This window comes from Hemitrygon akajei, chromosome 11 (genome assembly GCF_048418815.1).
Source record: "Hemitrygon akajei chromosome 11, sHemAka1.3, whole genome shotgun sequence".
In the NCBI taxonomy this organism is placed as follows: domain Eukaryota; kingdom Metazoa; phylum Chordata; class Chondrichthyes; order Myliobatiformes; family Dasyatidae; genus Hemitrygon; species Hemitrygon akajei.
Genome location: NC_133134.1, coordinates 6,906,105 through 6,921,472, shown reverse-complemented (window position 1 = coordinate 6,921,472; position 15,368 = coordinate 6,906,105). Strand labels below are relative to the sequence as shown.

At 42.0% G+C, this 15,368-nt stretch overlaps 1 protein-coding gene across 3 annotated transcripts in view; it reads right to left on the bottom strand.

Moving 5' to 3' along the window:
• Positions 1-282: 282 nt before the first annotated feature.
• Positions 283-15,368, bottom strand: part of rsph10b (radial spoke head 10 homolog B) — a 70,349-nt gene continuing 55,263 nt past the window's right edge. For 2 of the 3 annotated variants that reach the window (XM_073060163.1, XM_073060165.1), the window contains exons 16-20: positions 14,193-14,300; positions 9,807-9,870; positions 9,176-9,310; positions 2,837-3,104; positions 283-658 (exon numbers count right to left, since the gene is read on the bottom strand). In XM_073060163.1, the coding sequence (XP_072916264.1) occupies positions 481-658; positions 2,837-3,104; positions 9,176-9,310; positions 9,807-9,870; positions 14,193-14,300 (753 nt within the window). In that variant the 3' untranslated portion in view covers positions 283-480. The remainder of the gene's footprint in view (positions 659-2,836; positions 3,105-9,175; positions 9,311-9,806; positions 9,871-14,192; positions 14,301-15,368) is intronic. The other variant, XM_073060164.1, reaches the window with a different exon arrangement.

Sequence of the window (15,368 nt, the reverse complement as noted above, 5' to 3'; positions counted from 1 at the left end):
GATGGGAGGGATATGGAGGGCTATGTTCCAGGTTCGGGTCGATGGGAGTAGGCAGAATAACAGTTTTGGTACAGACTAGATAAGCTGAAGGATCTGTTTCTGCACTATAACAGATTCATTTGAAGGAGCATCTTGAAGGAGGAATGTAAAAGTGGAGAGATGTAGATTGTGATTCCAAGACCCTGTAGTCTGGGCAGTCAACGTCATGGGCACCAGCAGTGACCAGAAATGGAGGATAGAGAATTTTCAGTGTGGAAATTATTAGATAAGATACCAAAAACAGAAATTTTAGAACATTTATTAAATAGAACATATATCCCACCAAGATACCTTATGCATCAGCCTTTATATAGCAAGACTGCTAACTCTTTTCCTAAAATACAATTTTACATTTCCAAGGAAGTGTAAAAGTTAGTGGATTAATAACAGGAGTGTTATGGTTTATTAAAATCGTTTCTAGTTTATAGGTAAGGAACTGTCTCACATGGTTCTTTTCTTCTTTTTGACTGCATTGCTTTTCTTGGTAGGCGCTGCAGAAAAAATGTCCTTGTGTGTTGGAGCAGAAATTTTATCTTCTTCGTCACTTAGTGAGACAGTATTCTCAACATTCAATGGTAATTCATTCCCTGAGCTGCATTTTACAGTTGTCCCTTTTGACCTGCAATCACATCAGAACAAACTACATGGTTGTAGTGACATGACGGAAGGTTAAGCAGCTGTGTAAGTGCGAGTTACTGTCAAATTCCAAATTCCAACAACTCACTACAATTCTACAAAGATGTTCCTCAAAGTTCAAAGTAAACTTATTATCAAAGTAAATATATGTCACCATATACAACCCTGAGGTTCATTTTCTTACTGGCATACTGTAATCAATAAGGAATTGAATTCAAGTTGTTTGTACTGTAAATTGTTGTGCCTACCACTATGCTACTGTGCTGCCCCTTTGGTTCAAGAGCCTAATGGTTGAGGGGTAGTAACTATACCTGAAGCTAGTGGTTTGAGTCCTGAAGCTCCTATACATTCATCTCTACAGCAGCAGCGAGAAGAAAGCATGTCCTGGGTGATGGGGCCCCTGATGGTGGATGGTGATTTCCTGTGCTAACACTCCGTGTAGATGTTCTCAGAGGTAGCGAGGGCTCTACCCATGATGGAATGGGTCATATCCACTACTTTTTATTGGATTTTCTCTTCAAGGTCATTAGTGTTTCCGTACCAGGCTGTGATGCCGCCAACTGATATACCTTCTACCACACAACTATAGAAGTTTGTCAAAGTTTTAGATGTCATGCTAAATCTTCACAAACTCCTAAGGAAGTAGAGGCGCTGCCGTGTTTTCTTCATAATTACACTCACGTGTTGGGTACAGGACAGGTTCTCTGAAATGATAACACAAGGAATTTAAAGTTACTGACCCTCACCTCATGAAAGGATAGACCTCTGGTTTCCTCCTCCTGGAGTCAATAATCAGCTCCTTGGGTTACTGACATTGAGTAAGAGGTTGCTATTGTGGCACCACTCAGCCAGATTTTATTTTTTAAAATGGGTAAATAGACACAGTCATTTAGGAAAGAAAGAAAAGACCCCTTTACTCACAATGTTCGGAATTTTCTTCCTTAGCACAACAAGCTTCAAGGTAATTCTATACAGCAAACATGAGTGAGAAGTGGTTAAGCAATCCCCTTAGAGAAAATACATTACTGGCACATGTTGATGAGAGATCGATCATCTGGTTAAGTGGTGTCACAACAATATCTTTACACTCAACATCAGTAGGACCAAAGAATTATTCAGTACTTCAGGAAAGGGAAGTTGAGAGGACACACACCAGCCCTAACTAAGGGATCGGCAGTGGAAAGGGTGAGCAGCTTCAAGTTCCTTGGTGTCAACATCTCTGAAGATCTATCCTGGACCGTTCGGTAGGTTAACTGGTCATTGCAAATTGTCCTGGAGGTTGCTGGGCAGCACGTCTTGAAGGGCTGGAAGGGCCTATTCTGTGCTGTATCTCAAACAATAAATGAAGTACTGCTAGGTTGAGGAAGGCAGGGGTTGGGGAAAGACGCTGTACCTGTTAATGGCAAATCAGACGAAGGTCTGAAACAGAGGGACAGATTGGTTTCAGAGAAAAAGTGGGGCCAGATTTTTGATTTGTAGTATCACCCTATCGACTAGATTTTGGTATTACTAGTAAGAAATGGAATAGCAATGAACCAAATGGACTCTTCCTGTGTGGTAAATTTCTGAAGTTATAAACACACTATCTAAGTGTAGTAGTTAAAATTCTTTCATAGAGTAGCGAGGAAAGAAGCCTCTAATGGATGACACACACAAAATGCTGGAGGAACTCACCAAGACAGGCACCATCGATGGAGGGAATAGAGTCAACAATTCGGGCTGACAACTTTCATCAGGACTGGAAAGGGAGGGGGAAGAATCAGAATAAGGTGGAGAAAGGGGAAGGAGTACAAGATGGCAGGCCCTCACCTGGTCTCACCTATCACCTTCTAGCTTGTACTTCCTTCCCCTCTCCCCCACCACCTTATTCTGGCTTCTTCCCCCTTCCTTTCCAGTTCTGATGAAGTGCCCCTGCCTGAAATGTCTACTATTCATACCCCTCCATAGTTGCTGCCTGACAAACACACCATCAGGAACAAGAGATCTCCCTTGATACTTGTGATCAAACTTTTGGACAAGTCTCAGTGTAAGAGGATATCAACATGGTGAAAAACCCACTTGAGGTTGGGCCAAGGTAAATCCACTCCACGCCCTCTATGGGGAGTGGAATCCCCTTGCTGCAGTTAATTTAATGTTTCCCAGTAAATCCAGCGATACCAACCTTGCTCTGCCTTCGGACTCCATCCTTGCTTGGCGAGCCAGCTCATTCTTTCTCACCATATCTCTCTTTGCTTCTAACTTCAAAACCTTGGCATGCTCAAAGGCGGGAAACAACCTCTTCATGAAGAAGAAACAGATTTGACTCAACCAGAATTCCAACTCAGACCCTGACTTGACCACAGGTTTTAGACCGGGGACCTTCGCAGTTAGAACCTTCTCTTCCAAAGCTTCTACAGGCCTGGGCATCTGTAGCAGAACTTCTGTTTTGCCTTAATGAAAACAAAAATAAAATCACAGATTTACTCGTGGAGATAAGAATTAATAAGAACACAGAACACTACAGCACAGTACAGGCCCTTTGGCCCATGATGTGCGCTGGCCTTTAACCTACTCTAAGATCAATTTATCCCTTCCCTCCTAAATAGCCCTCCATCTTTCTATCATTAATGTACCTATCTAAGAGTTTCATAAATACCCCTAATGTATCTGCACCTACCACCACTCCTGACAGCATATTCCACACACCTACCACTCTCTGTATCAAAAAAACTTACCTCTGACAACACCCCCATACTTTCAAGTCAAGTCAAGTCAAGTCGTCAACTTTTATTGCCATTTCGACCATAACTGCTGGTACAGTGTATAGTAAAAATGAGACAACGTTTTTCAGGACCATGGTTTACATGACACAGTACAAAAAACTAGACTGAACTATGTAATAATAAAAAAAACACAGAGAAAGTTATACTAGACTACAGACCTACACTGGACTGCATAAAGTGCACAAAAACAGTGCAGGCATTACAATAAATAATAAACAGGACAGTAGGGCAAGGTGTCAGTCCAGGCTTCGGGTATTGAGGAGTCTGATAGCTTGAGGGAAGAACCTGTTACATAGTCTGCTCGTGAGAGCCCGAATGCTTTGGAGCCTTTTCCCAGACGGCAAGAGGGAGAAGAGATTGTATGAGGGGTGCATGGTGTCCTCTGAACACCTTAAAATTATATCCCCTTGTATTAGCCGTTTCCGCCCTGGGAAAAAGACTCTGGCTATCCATTCAATCTGTGCCTCTTATCATCTTATACACCTCTATCAAGTCACCTCTCACTCTAAGCGACAGTCACAAAATGCTGGAGAATCTCAGGCAGGTCAGGCAGCATCTACAGAAATGAATAAATAGTCAACATTTCGGGCCAAGGCTTCTTCAGGACTGAAAAGGAATGGGCAACATGCCAGAACATCTCATCCTTCTTTGTTCCAAAGTGAAACGCCTTAGCTCACTCAACCTATTCTCATAAGACTTACTCTCCCATCCAGCAAGCATCCTCGTAGATCTCCTCTGCATCCTCTCTAAAGCTTCCAAGCTTTAAAGAGCTCTACTTCCTGGAAGTAAATACTTTGTGACAAACTGATTAAGAACTGTGAGAAAAATGCTCGGGCTTTTACATTAATTGACACTTGCAGATTTAAACACAGAGTCTAAGAGTCTAGAGGGGGCATCAAGACTGTGTGTAAGTAAGTCTATGAGTGCATAAGAGCGATTGTGAATGTTTAAATTGGTAAACTGATTTATTATTGTTGGCCAGAAAGAACTTTTGTCTATAGGCATCCGTTAGTCTCGAGAGACCATGGATTTGCACCATGGAAAGTTTCCAGGGCGCAGGCCTCGGCAGTGTTGTATGGGAGACCGGCAGTCGCCCAAGCTGCAAGTCTCCCCTCTCCACGCCACCAATGTTGTCCAAGGTAAGGGCATTAGGACCCATACAGCTTGTCATCGCAGAGCAATGTGTGGTTAAGTGCCTTGCTCAAGGACACAACACGCTGCCTTAGTTGAGGCTTGAACTACCGACCTTCAGATCACTAGATCACAACGCCTTAACCACTTGGCCACGCGCCATCACAAGAAGGAAGCCCTTAACTCCGAGTGGGGTCATCAGGACGCCATTGTGACAGTGTTTTTTGTTTTAGCAGGCTTTCTTGTTTTTATGAGGCTGAGTTGCTAGCAAGGGAGCTGGGTGGATTTGAACTCAGGAGCCTTCGCTCCGAAGTCCGGTGCTGATGTTACTATGCCTCCAGCGGGCCCTTTGTCTATAAATCAGTGAATTCAAATGAATCAAGGACAGAGGAAGCAGACAGACCAATTATTTTTGTTCTTGCCATGTGCTTGGGAATGGAGGCTGTCATTTTGTGAAACTGTTTTACATCCTCTATTTTGTGAGCTAAAATCACTTGGTTTGATTAAAAGTTCAAAGGTTCATTTATTATCAAAACATGTATCCATATAAAACTCTGAAACTTGTCTTCTCCAGATAGCCACGAAACAAAAAAATAACATGCAAGTCATTCAGAAACATCAAACCCACCCCCCACACAAAAAAGAATGACAACCAAATCATCAAATCTCAAACGCCCCTCCCTCACACAAAATGGAAGAACACTGTTACGAACCCCATAACTGGGTCACTTACCAGCAAAGATAGAGAGGTCCGTTGAAGTCTGATGATACTATTTTTAACAGTATTTATTAGTAAAAATACACAAAAATATCAATGCAAATATACAGATAATATACGTCGTCAATACTAAATCTAAAAGTGCGGGTATAATAATAATAAGAAATAAGCTCTATCGTTGTCTAGGGGATAATGTATTGTCCGATGGAAATATAAAGTTCACTCAGTTCATGCAGGCTGCAGCCTTTGGGGACCGCTGGGTTGCAATGGTTGGAGAGAGAGAGAGATTTGGGAGAAAAAACTTGCCAGCTTTTCCTTTTATGATTTCGGTCTGTCGGGAGTCCCGTTGGTGTGGCCGTTCACTTGTGGCCTCTCCTTTAGCTAAGCCGTTCTTCCATGGTGAGCCCGCCAACCCAGGCAAGGGAAAAGGACGCACACGATCCCCCCACCGGCTGTTGCTATTAAACGCTGTCACGGGATTTCAAGCGTTTCTCCTGGTGCGTCTAAAGGGGCTGTTCCCCAGACCCTCTTTTATCCTTACTCACGGGGTCTCAGATGTCAATCAGGTTGGGATGATGCAATCCCTCAACCAGCCCACTCTGGTCGTCCCCTGAGGGGTTTCAATGAATAGTACAGTACTCAATACGCAATTCCGTCTCCAAGAGACAATAGCCGTTATCAATGGTTCCGTTTCGCTGAGGCCAGGACACATTCCAAACCCTGTGTATTCTGTGTGTCTCTCTCTCATTTCCTGGGTCCCAGACCCGAATTAATAGCGATCTTGCGATTCTCAAAAGGGAGGGGGCGACTTTGTACCCTTCGGCCCCTCAGAGTTGCTGCACATTCATAACAACACCAACTCTCAAAAACAATCCCTCCCCACACAACTAACAGAACATCAACCCCAAAAAACTCTCTCCCCTTGCACAGCAAAACAGAAAATGAACAGCAATAAAAAAATACAGAATGCAAAATGTCAGTGTTTTAAAGTAGACACAATGATGTTCCAAATAATCTGCTGGACTAGGGCCCATTTCCAAATAAGAAGTTATTTGTGAGGAGTTCTTTGATATAACATGCAGGTTTGTGACTGTTGGGGTCTGTTTCTGCCCTGAGAGATTTGAGCTGGTTATTGAAGAGAACCAAGAGCTGTAAGTGATCACAAACAAGAGAAAATCTGCAGATGCTGGAAATCTGAGCAAAATGCTGGAGGAACTCATCAGGCCAGGCAGCATCTATTTGGGCCGAAGCCCTTCGGCAGGACAAGTTATCAATTGTCACTTGTAGGAAAGAGGGCAATAAACAGATGCTGGGTTGGAGCAGAGCCAATAAAAAGGTGTTAAGGGTCAGTCACATGACCTGTTGTCAATAACACTGAAATGCAACATTTGAATTGGTAAACAATGAGTATAAAAGCGGAGGTTTTTATGCTGTCTAGAGACCCACCATGTGGATGTGAAGTGCCTCATGAACATAGGGATTTGAGACACGACTATGAGGAACACATGGCCAGCAGACACTCTTTTTTAACTGGTATTATCTTTTCTATTCTTAGACTGTTCATGGAGGGTCAGGAAAACTAGTGTGCACATAGGTATTTGATTGTGTAAATTCTTGTGTTCTTCCATTGAGACAATAAAGATACTTGTCATTAATTACAGATTCCCTCTGTGCCTCCCTAATAATTTTTACTAAGGGGTAGGTCCGTGTAACATTATGATCATGTGTTCTGAGGTACAGAGAACAACCTGTCTAGCATGCCATCCAGAGAGATCATTTCATCACATCAGTACACTGAGGTAGTACAAGGGAAAATAATAAAAATCATGCAGAATAAAGTGTAACAGAGAATGTGCAGTGTACGTAGACAGTAAGGTGCACAGTCATAGCGAGGTAGATTGTGAGGTCAGAGTCCACCATGTCATCTAAAGCTTTGACAAACGTCTATGTATGCACTGTGGAGAGTACTCTGGCTGACGGCATCATGGCCTGGTATACAAACACCAATGCCCAGGAACGCAAAAGTCTACAAAAAGCGGTGGACACAGCCCCTTCAATCACAGGCAAAGCCCTCTCCACTATTGAGCAAGGAGCACTGCCACAGGAAAGGAGCATCCACCATCCAGGCCATGCTCTCATCTCACTGCAGACATCAGGAACAATGTACAGGAGCCTCAGATCCCACATCACCTTGTTCAGGAACAGTTAGTACCCCTCAACCATCAGACTCCTGAACCAGCAGTTCACCTCAACTCTGAACTGATCCTACAAGCTATGAACTCACTTTCAAGGACTCTAAAACTCATGTCGTCGGTAATATTTATTTATTTAAATTTGCACAGTTTCTCTTGTACTTTGGTTGTTTGTTGGTCATTGATTCTGTTGTACTTCCTTGTTTTACTGTAAATACCTGCAGGTTTGTGGATCCCGCTTTTGGATGTCCTTGAGAGCAGGAACCATGACCCCTCTCCAGGTACACAGGTCAGTGAGTCCGGAGTTCAAGGCCCTGGAGTTTAGGGTCCCATCAATGGCTAGCCCTGGGATTGATACCAAAGGTCGAAGTCTGAGGTCAATCTGACGTCTGGGACTTTAAACCTCTGGGTCTACAGGTCTAGTATGTTCTTTTTTGTTGTGATCTGTGTTGTTCTGCTGAGCATTGTGGGCATGTTATGTTGGCAATGGAATGTGTAGCAACAATTGCGGGCTGCCCTCAGCACATCCTTAGGTTGTATTGGTTGTTAACACAAATGTGTTTCACCTCCCTCTGATGCCCCTCCTCCTCCCCTTTCTCCCATGGCCCACTCTTCTCTCCTAACAGATTCCTTCTTCTTCAGTCCTATACCTCCCAGCTTCTCAGTTCAACAACCCTCCCCGACCCACCCACTTCCTCCTCACCTGGTTTCACTTATCATCTGCCAGCTTGTATTCCTTCCCTCCCCATCCCTTCATTTCTTATTCTAGCTTCTTCCCCCTTGTAATGCTACTGTGGCCCTGTAATTTCCTTTGGGATCAATAAAGTATCTATCTATCTTCCCTTCCATGTATTGGCCCGAAACGTCAACTGTTTATTCCCTCCCATAGATGCTGCCTGACCTACTGAGTTCCTCCATAATTTTATGTGTACTTCACTGTATGTTCCAATGTATATGTGGTAAATTAATCCAAATCTAATAATTTTACGTGAAAGATGAAACCTAAAGATGTAACAGTTTGGTTTAGATAGATAGATAGATAGATAGATACTTTATTCATCCCCATGGGGAAATTCAACATTTTTTTCCAATGTCCCATACACTTGTTGTAGCAAAAACTCATTACATACAATACTTAACTCAGTAATAATATGATATGCATCTAAATCACTAACTCAAAAAGCATAAATAATAGCTTTTAAAAAGTTCTTAAGTCCTGGCAGTTGAATTGTAAAGCCTAATGGCATTGGGGAGTATTGACTTCTTCATCCTGTCTGAGGAGCATTGCATCGACAGTAACCTGTCGCTGAAACTGCTTCTCTGTCTCTGGATGGTGCTATGTAGAGGATGTTCAGGGTTTTCCATAATTGACCGTAGCCTACTCAGCGCCCTTCGCTCAGCTACTGATGTTAAACTCTCCAGTACTTTGCCCACGACAGAGCCCGCCTTCCTTACCAGCTTATTAAGACGTGAGGCGTCCTTCTTCTTAATGCTTCCTCCCCAACACGCCACCACAAAGAAGAGGGCGCTCTCAACAACTGACCTATAGAACATCTTCAGCATCTCACTGCAGACATTGTATTATTGTATTATTATTTCTTGTTACAATGACTCCTGCCAATTAGAACTGAAATTGTATCCCACTATGAAAGTTGTGTATTACCAAATCTCAAGCGTACTAATAAAATCAGTCTAACCGTGTTCATTTATTTCATTCAGTGTATCTCCAGATGGTGCCAAGGAAACCACAGGATGCAGCAATGGTGATACATTCCGGCTTAGCTCTTCTTCCTTCTGGCTGGGTTTGCTCAAAGCTGCTGATTTAATCTGATCTGTGCAAATCAGTAACAGTCAGATCTTAGAATCTATTAAAATACTCTAGGGTATACACTTGGAAATTCACCATTTATAACGTAACAGTACAGGGGAATTACAGAGGCAGGTTTTTTTAAACAGAGTGGTGAGTACATGGAACACATGTCGGGGTGGTGGCAGAGGCAGATATATTAGGGATATTTAAGAGACTCTTAGATTGACACATGGATGGAGGAAAATGGAGGGCTATGTTTTGTTTCGTTCACATTCAGAGACAGGTTGTTGGCTCTGCACCAGTCCATTAGCACCTCCTCTCTGATGTTTAGGATTCCAAGGCTCTGTGTCAACAGGGTAAATGCTCAAACTTATCATTACTATTATTGCTCAATGCATAGACAAAAACTGAGCTGAGCTAGACGGACAAACAAACATCCATCTTGTAATATTATTGTCACAGAAATAAGTCCACATACAATGTTGTAACTGCTGCATGCATTTAGATACTGAACTTACCGTGATGGGCAGATGATTTCGAAGACTTCTCAGCTGATGAGGCAGATGCTTTATTCTTCTTACGCTAAAACATAAAGAGAAGTCAGTATCTGTCTCTGATCCAATTTGTCAACCCCCTCAAAAACTGGACGATTGTACAAGATAAGTGATTAATCTGTCCTGTTTTGTTCCATTGACATTTTTGTCCACAACCATGTCAACTTTATGATCCATCTAAGCCCATAGTGTCATTCGTGCTGCCAACACCCATCACCATATCCACGGACATAAACTGCTTATCTGAAACCAAAGAAGGAATAATGGGAGCATGCCAGGAAGCTACGTAGATGGGTGGGAGAGTATTATCCCAGACACATAGACTAGATGGAAAAAGGTACAGTAACACAGTAGGGTAGTGTTGGTCCACTGACACAGGCTCAATCCTGACCTTCCACAGCAAAACCTGCCTATGTGGAATATGTTCTCCCTGTGACTGAGTGGGTTTCTCTGGTATCCCCACATGTTCCAAAGGCATTCTAGTGAGTCAGTTAATCAGCAGCTGTAAATTAGCTCTAGTGTAGATTAGTGATATTAGAAGTTGAGGAGCATATGAAAAATAATAGATCTCAGAGAAATAATAGACACAAGCAATTCTGCAGATGTTAGAAATCTTGAGTAACACACAAATGCTGGTGGAACTTAACAGGTCAGGTAGCATCTATGGAGGGAAATGAATAGTCAATATTTCAGTATAGATGAAAGGGCTTGATCTGAAATGCCAAGTATTTATTTCCCTTCATAAATGTTCTTTGACCTGCTGAGTATTTTGTGTATGTTGCTCAGAGAAGTAATTTGGATTGATGGGATTGCTCCAAAAGCTCAATGAGCCAAACAGCCTCTTTGTGTGTCATAAGGAAATATGAAAAAATGGAAACCACAAAAAGGAATTCATAGAGTTTTATTTGTTAGGGGAGTTTCATGGAGCCAATGAAAGTGCAAGATATTGAATTTGGTATTGTAAGGCACATACTACCGGACTCAAGGACAGCTACTATCCCACTATTACAAGACTATTGAGCAATCCCCCAGTATAAGAAGATGGATTAATGATCTCGCAATCTACTTTGTATTGGCCTTGCACCTTATTCATTGTCTGTGTTGCCCTTTTCTCTGCAATGGTAACACTTTATTCAAAGAGCTTAGCTTTATAAATCCCTTGTACACTGAAATATCAAAGCATGCAGTGAAATACAGTGCATCGTTTGCATCAGATCAAAACAGCGAGGGCAGCCCGCAAATATCACCATGCTTCCAACGCCAACACAGCATGCCCACAACCTACTAACCGTACCCATACATCTTTTTGGAATGTGGGAGGAAACCTCAATGCACTGATGTGATGAATTGATCTATGTGAGTGGCATTTACTGACCTCAATACATGTGACAATAATAAGCCAATTTACTAATTTCCAATGCAACATAATTAATCATTATCCCTATAGTGGAGACACCCATAAGAGGCAGGGATCATAATATGATTGAATTTTACACTCAGATTGAGTGAGGGAAGAATGTGTCCAACTGTCATTGTAAACTTAAATAAGGGCAGTTATTGAGGGCAAGAAAACAGAGCTAGCTAAAATGAGAGGGCAAAGTAAATTAAGGGAATGGTTAATCAAGATGCAATGGCAGCCAGGTATATAGTTAATGGGATTGTTCAGCTGACCATCCCTATGCCATCCATCAAGTACTTTTCTATATTAATTCCACTTACAGGTACTTGGCTTTCCATACTTCGGTGACTGGTGACAAGGTTCCTCTTGATAGGCAGATCCAGATGACTATGGGATCCATGGGGACTTGATAAATTGGATTCAATAGTGGAAGACTGAGGGTAGTGGTGGATGGCTGTTAGTTATTTATAGATTCAGCTCAGAACAGGTCATTCTGGCCCAATGAGCTGCACCACCCAGCAACCCCCCCTATTAACTCTAGCCTAATTACAGGATAATTTACAATGATCAATTAACATTAATCAGTATGTCTTTGGACTGTTGGAGGAAACACACACAGAGGGAGAATGTTCAAACTCCTTTCAGAGGACATCAGAAATTAACTCCGATCTCTGATGCCCTGAGCTGTAATGGCGTAGCGCTAACCTCTACATTTCCATGGTCTGAATGGAGGTCTGTGGCCAGTAATGCTTTGCAGTGAACAGTACTGGGACCTCCTTTGCTTGTGTGTAAATATACATTATTTGAATGAAAATGTAGGTGATCTGCTTATTAAGTTTGCAGAGGACACAGAAATTGGTGGAGGTGTCAATAATGAGGAAGATTGCCAAAGGATACCAAACAGTTGGAAATATGGGCAGAAATACAGCAAATAGTTTAATCCAGACAAGTGGGATTATAAGGCATTGGTTATACTGCACTTGGAGTATTGTGAGTAGTTTTGGGTCCCTTATCAAAGAAAAGACGTGCTAGCATTGGAGAGGGTTCAGAGAAGGTTCACAAGAATGGTTCCAGGAATGAAAGGGATAACGTAAGAGGAACATTTCACAGCTCTGGACCCATACTCGCTGGAGTTTACAAGAATGAGAGAGGGATCCTATTGAAACCTATCAAATATTGAAAGGGCTACATAGAATGGATGTGGAGAAGATGTTTCTGATAGGAGGTGCCTAGGACCAGACAGCACATTCTCATAATAGAGGGACATCCATTTAGAACAGAGATGAGAAGCATTTCTTTATCCAGAGGGTGATGAATCTGTGGAATTCATTGCCACAGATGGCTGTGAAAGCCACATTATTGGAAATATTTCAAGCAGAGGTTGATAGGTTTTGATTAGTAAGGGTGTCAAAGGTTATGGGGAAAAGGCAGGAGAATGAGGTTGAGAGGAATAATATATCAGCCATGATGGAATGGCAGAGCAGACTCGATAAGCCAAATGTAAGAGGAAGGTATAGAGTAAATGGCAGGACCCTGAGGATCATTGATGAAGAAAAGGATCTTGGGGTGTAAGACCATAGTTTTCTGAAAGTGGCAATACAAGGAAATAGGGAGGTTAAAAAAGCCGTACGGCAAATGTACCTTTATTGGTCAGGTCACTGACGATAAAAGTTGCAGCTATGTAAAACCTTGTTTAGATCACATTTAAAGTCTTGTGAGTTATGGTTGCCACATTACAGGAAGTAATCTCAATTGAGATTGTTGATATGTGTGCTGGCAAGTACAACACAGAAACAGGCCTCTTGGCTCATCTAGTTTACACCAAACCTTTTAAGCTGCCTACTCCTATCAACCTGCGCCAGGACCACAGCCCTCCAGAAGCTTGCCATCCATGTATCCAAACTTCTCTTGAATGTTGAAATCAAGCTTGCATACAATACTTGTGCTGGCAGCTCATCTCATTCTCACTACCCTATGAGTGAAGTTAGCTACTTCACTCTCGTTAACTACCAGAGGTTTTTAAAAAATGTATTGATTCATTTGTTTGTTTGTTTATTTATTTGTTTATTTAATTGATTGATTAATTACTTTTTGAGAGATACTGTGCAGAACAAACTGCACTACCCAGCAATCCACCTGCTTAGTCCTAGCCTAATCACATAACAATTTACCATGACCAGTTAACCTTCTAACTTGCTTCTTCAGAATGTGGGAGGAAACCAGAGCCCTAGAGGACACCTACGCGGTCACGGGGAGAACATACAAACGGTGCCAGAATTGAACTCTGAACTCCAGAATGTCTCGAACTGTAATAATGATGTGGTAACTGCTATGCTACTGTGACGACAACAATCTTCCTGATTGTTAGCTTTCAACTGAATGCAACCAAACTGTGTAATAGGTGTAGACAATATTGATCCAATCAGACTTCAGGCTCACATACAAAATAAAACAACCTTGCAGTGCTTCTATGTCAATGAGTTGGCTGGGAGCTATCATCTTCACAGGAGGTTAGCTGGAACAAAAAACTGCATTAGGAACAAAATATATTTTAGATCAATTCTGTTCAAACCTATACATGAAATCCATGGTGGGGTGGAGATACTTCTCTATCAAAAGAGGTGTAAGGCACTCTTTCCCTCTGCTAGCCTGCAGGTCACCCTTGGGCAAGGTGTAGCACCTGCTTAGCCCCCTGATCAGGGTCACGTGAAACCATGGGAACAGGTGGTGGATGGTCATTTGAACAGCTGGTGCATATCACCAGTCCTGATTATGCGACCACTGACACCAGACAGACCATCTCTGAAGAGTATTGATAATGGCTGGGGTCACCCACCTTATAAATACATTATCTAGAAGAAGGCACTTCTGCAGATAATCATGACTCTGGACCATGATCACCATTGACATACAACATGGCACATAACGATGATGACGAATCACATACAAACCTCTGATTTCCTTGAAGAGCCCCCATTAGCCTCTCCACGTTTCTTTGTGAGGGATTTCAAGCCACGCCCATTTGGCTCTGGAGAAACTTGTTCTTGGACAGAGACCTGCTGATTAATTTAAAACACATGTTAATACATAATTTTGATCAGTACCTTTAAAGATGATCCAACAGTAGGCACTGGAATTCTGTGGCATAGGATATTGCTGATAAAAGCAGTTTGTTAGAATTTTTCATTAAGTATTAATCATGGTGAGTTACTGGAATGACAGACATGAACCCAAGAGGTTTAGCAGGAATGCTGGAAATGCAGAGCAGCACAGTCAGTATGCTGGAGGAACTCAGCAGGAGAGGCAGCATCTATGGAGAGGACTAAAGAACTGATATTTTAGCCAGGGCCTCTTCTTCAGAGGCCTCAGCCTGAAATGTTGGTTCTTTATTCATCTGCATAGATGCTGCCTTGACTTACTGACTTCCTCCAGCATTTCATGAGGGTTACACACAGCTTTGGGTCTTCATCTGGGAAAATCAAAGACTTGGACAGATAAAGTATGAAATTTGCCATTGAATTTATTTCATATTTCTCATTTTTTGGTATAAACTGTGGGAATGCATATACTTACATACTTCAAAGGATGGCATACTCATTGTCACAGGATATTCACTCTCCCTTTTACCATGAGCTCAACAGTAAGAGATATATAAGATTAAGATCGTCTGCAACAACTCCCGTGTAACAGGAAAGAATAAAATTCATTGGATGGCATTTGTCATGACTAGCCAGTCTGAAGCACACTGCTATAATACACTCCTGCTGCTGCCTGTAAGGAGTCTATAAGTCCTTCCTGTGACCGCATGAGTTTCCTCCACATTCCAGAAATGTACAGGTTAGTAGGTTAATTAGTCAATGGGTATAAATGGGCAGCGTGGGCTCTTTGGGCCAGAAGGGCCTGTTGCAGTGCTGTAGCTCTATAAGAGCTTTGGAAATGTATCAATCAACATTTCTTATTAATTTATCATACACAAAATATCTAGAAAAGTATCTTCTGCTTTTAATTATGTTGGATCAATTTCATCTTATAAAAGTTTTCTTTGTGTTGTTCAGTGGGTTCAGATCACGTTAGGATTGGATTTATTTATAATTTTAAAAAATATTTAGAGATACAGCATGGTAACA